Source organism: Rhagoletis pomonella, unplaced genomic scaffold, assembly GCF_013731165.1.
Source record: "Rhagoletis pomonella isolate Grant_MI unplaced genomic scaffold, Rhpom_1.0 Rhpom_scaffold_00007, whole genome shotgun sequence".
Lineage (NCBI taxonomy): Eukaryota > Metazoa > Arthropoda > Insecta > Diptera > Tephritidae > Rhagoletis > Rhagoletis pomonella.
In genome coordinates this window covers 11,844,591-11,847,600 of record NW_023458561.1, presented here as the reverse complement: position 1 = coordinate 11,847,600, position 3,010 = coordinate 11,844,591, and the positions used below count along the sequence as shown (strand labels likewise).

General features: G+C 38.3%; 1 protein-coding gene across 1 annotated transcript; it reads right to left on the bottom strand.

Moving 5' to 3' along the window:
• Positions 1–795: 795 nt before the first annotated feature.
• On the bottom strand, positions 796–2,666 carry LOC118743631 (slit homolog 1 protein). The gene has a single exon (XM_036476396.1). The coding sequence runs from the start codon at positions 2,451–2,453 to the stop codon at positions 1,053–1,055; it is 1,401 nt and encodes a 466-aa protein (XP_036332289.1). The 5' UTR covers positions 2,454–2,666; the 3' UTR covers positions 796–1,052.
• Between the last annotated feature and the right edge of the window lie 344 nt (positions 2,667–3,010).

Below are 3,010 nucleotides of genomic sequence, written 5' to 3'. Positions count from 1 at the left end.
AATGCAAACCTGATCACATTAAAAAAATGTCTTCGCGTGTTATAAGTAGAATCCAAACCCATAAAGAGAACATAAAACTTCACGTGCAGTTTGACATTCCTATGAGAAGTTTCCAAATACTCACGTTCAGGTGGCTTGATACTTAAGTATGTGAGCATAGCGGAACACGTATTTGGTGAAGGAGAGCGCCGTCGAGTAACATCATTCAGGAACGCTCGTTTGGGATGTTCTCTACATTTTAACCGACTTCCAAAAAAGGAGGAGGTTATCAGTTCGTCGGAATATTTTTTATTTTTTATGTATGTTACCGCATAACTTTGGACCACGTCAACCGATTTCGATAATTCTTTTTGCATCGGAAAGGTAGTGTCTCAGAGGTGGTCCCATACCAATCTGGTTAAGATCCGATCAGTGGATCATGGGATATATATATATATATATATATATTTTTTTATATGAGAGTTGAAGTCGGTTTTTTTTTGCTAAAAATTATTTGTGGCTCATTTTTTTTTTGGTACCGCAAAAATGTGTTCCTATTATTCGATTAAATGTGAGAAGTGCAGTTTGGCTGGGAACTTTGCAGCCCTCTTATATGTACATATATCGGCGTTCCCAATGTAAAAGTCACATTTTGCATTTTTCGCGACTGCGTTTTTTGAGATTTTTTTTATGAAAAAAGGAGCCTTGACGTGCTTTCTCTCTCAAAATTTCAAATTTGTCAATTACATTGATGATGAAGATGCGAGTATCCAAGTAGTGTGTATGTAACTCAAACGCGAATTCGAAAATACTGAATTCATTTAGATAATAAATAAAAATTTATTTAAAAAAAACTACATAAATATTTTTAGATATTGCATACCTCTACGTACAAGTCTTTTAATATGTGCACCTATCCACAGGAATTGTTATTTTTGCAAAAATACTTATGTCCATATATCTACATATTTCCTTAAATGTATACGAAAGCAATATTAAATACAAGCTTATTTGCACAAAAACATACATACATATGTACATAAATATATTGCCAATCTTTAAAAGGATCAAAATCAATAATAGTTTTCCTGTCTGTTTGGTTCGATTGTAACTCTGGCATAGGGACTGCCAGACCCCACCTTCCTACGTAGCGTTACTCCTCCCCTGTTCGGGCGTAGGCACATAACTATTGCGTAAATACCAGCGGCACACAGCAGTATGAGAGCGAAAATAAAGAGCCCAGCTACCCAGTGTGGCCAATGGGCACAACTAAAGTCGGAATTCTCGACATTGATCATGCTTTCACCCCGTAATCGCGATGGATTGAAGCACCGGCCTTTCGTGTCCAATTTAATTTCTTTGATCCACACTAATTCGCAATCGCACACCAGCGGCATACCATTGAGATCGAGTTCTGCAAGTTTCGTGAAAAGTGGTGCCAAAGTAGCGTTAAGTGAGCCCACAGAAGTGCCACGAAAAATTAAAGTGCGTAGCTCTGGAAAACGGCTAGCTTCTGCACCGAAAGCATGTCCACTAAATTTATTCAAGCGACGACTGTTCTGGAAGCTAATCTTTTTTAACCCGGTCAGCGGATAAAATGCATTTTCTTCGACCGACTGTAGACGCGGCATATCTTCCACGTACAGCTCACTTATCGTGGCAGACAGGTTGGCGGTGATGGCAGGTGAAAAAGTCTGAAACAAATTTTCACTGATATCAAGTTTTGCCAAAGTACTTGGCAGATTCGATGGAATTTTTTCGAGCTTGTTATGGCGCAGGTCTAATTCGACAAGTGGAGCTTTCTCGGGCAAGACCAGATCTGTCAAGCTGCATGCTTGCAGGCGTAACACCCTGATTTTAAAGTTCACACCGAAAGTACGATAAAAGTCTTGTTCTTGTATGGCCTCGGTCTGATTGAGATGTCGGTTCCACGACAGATTTAACGTCTCCAGCACAAGTAAAGACCGAAATAGTTGTAGTCCCAAAGTATGTAAGTTGTTGTGCGACAAATCAAGAACTTGTAAATGCACCAGCTCGTCAAAGGCGTTCAATTCAATTGACTGTATGCTATTCCAGCTTAAGTAGAGTTTGCGAAGGTTCGCGGCCTTGACAAACTTTTTGTTGCTGATAGTGCTGATGTTGTTGTGCATAGCATTTAGAATGCGCAGGCTGTCGCTGGCCAACGTCGGTACCAAATCCATTGCATTCCAAGACAAGTCCAGTAGGTTTACATAGAGCGGCAGCACCTCAGAGAAGTCGGCGTTCTTCAAATTCTTGTAGCTGCAATCGATGTTTATGGCGCGAATACCCCATGGAGGAGCATTATCGTTGCTGCACTCGCACGATTTTCGAGTGTTTTTGTGCTGTTCCGGATAGCAAAAGCGTTCTATTTCATTTTCATCGATCACTTCTGCTTTGGGGCACAGTAATAAGATTGATACCGATATCGTAAAACATACCTGCCGACAAATCATTGCTAGTATCTTGAAACGGGTAGCGATCTATGTTATGACTAATTTAGACTGGAGTAACCAAATGACAGCCACCAAATTTTTCGGTATTTCATTTTCCAGTGTTTCCAGGTATCAAAAGATAAGATTAGTTTGTTTTGTTAAATATTTCTGAGTTTTATCAACTGCTTGAAAAAAAATATATGTATTGTAAAAAGTATGGTGGTGCAAGCTCTCCTTTCCAGTGCGATAAGATATGGTGTGCATTTTTTGTGTTCGCTTTCGTTGGCGATAGCTCTTTGAAAATAAATTTGATCTTATCGATAATGAATCGGTTTTATTAATCATAATGCAAAATAACTTTGTTGACTAGCACATGTGTATGTACTTATGTACATCGTACATACATACACATATTAATGTACATACATCCATATGTAACTTTCTAGGTAAATAGCATTGCTTCTATGTAGATCAAACAATTAAAAATAACGACCAATTTGTATTTATTAAAAAAGCAAAGGTAGTGAATTCTCAAAAACTTGAATAGTTGAACTGTTTCTCATTTCACTTATATAAAT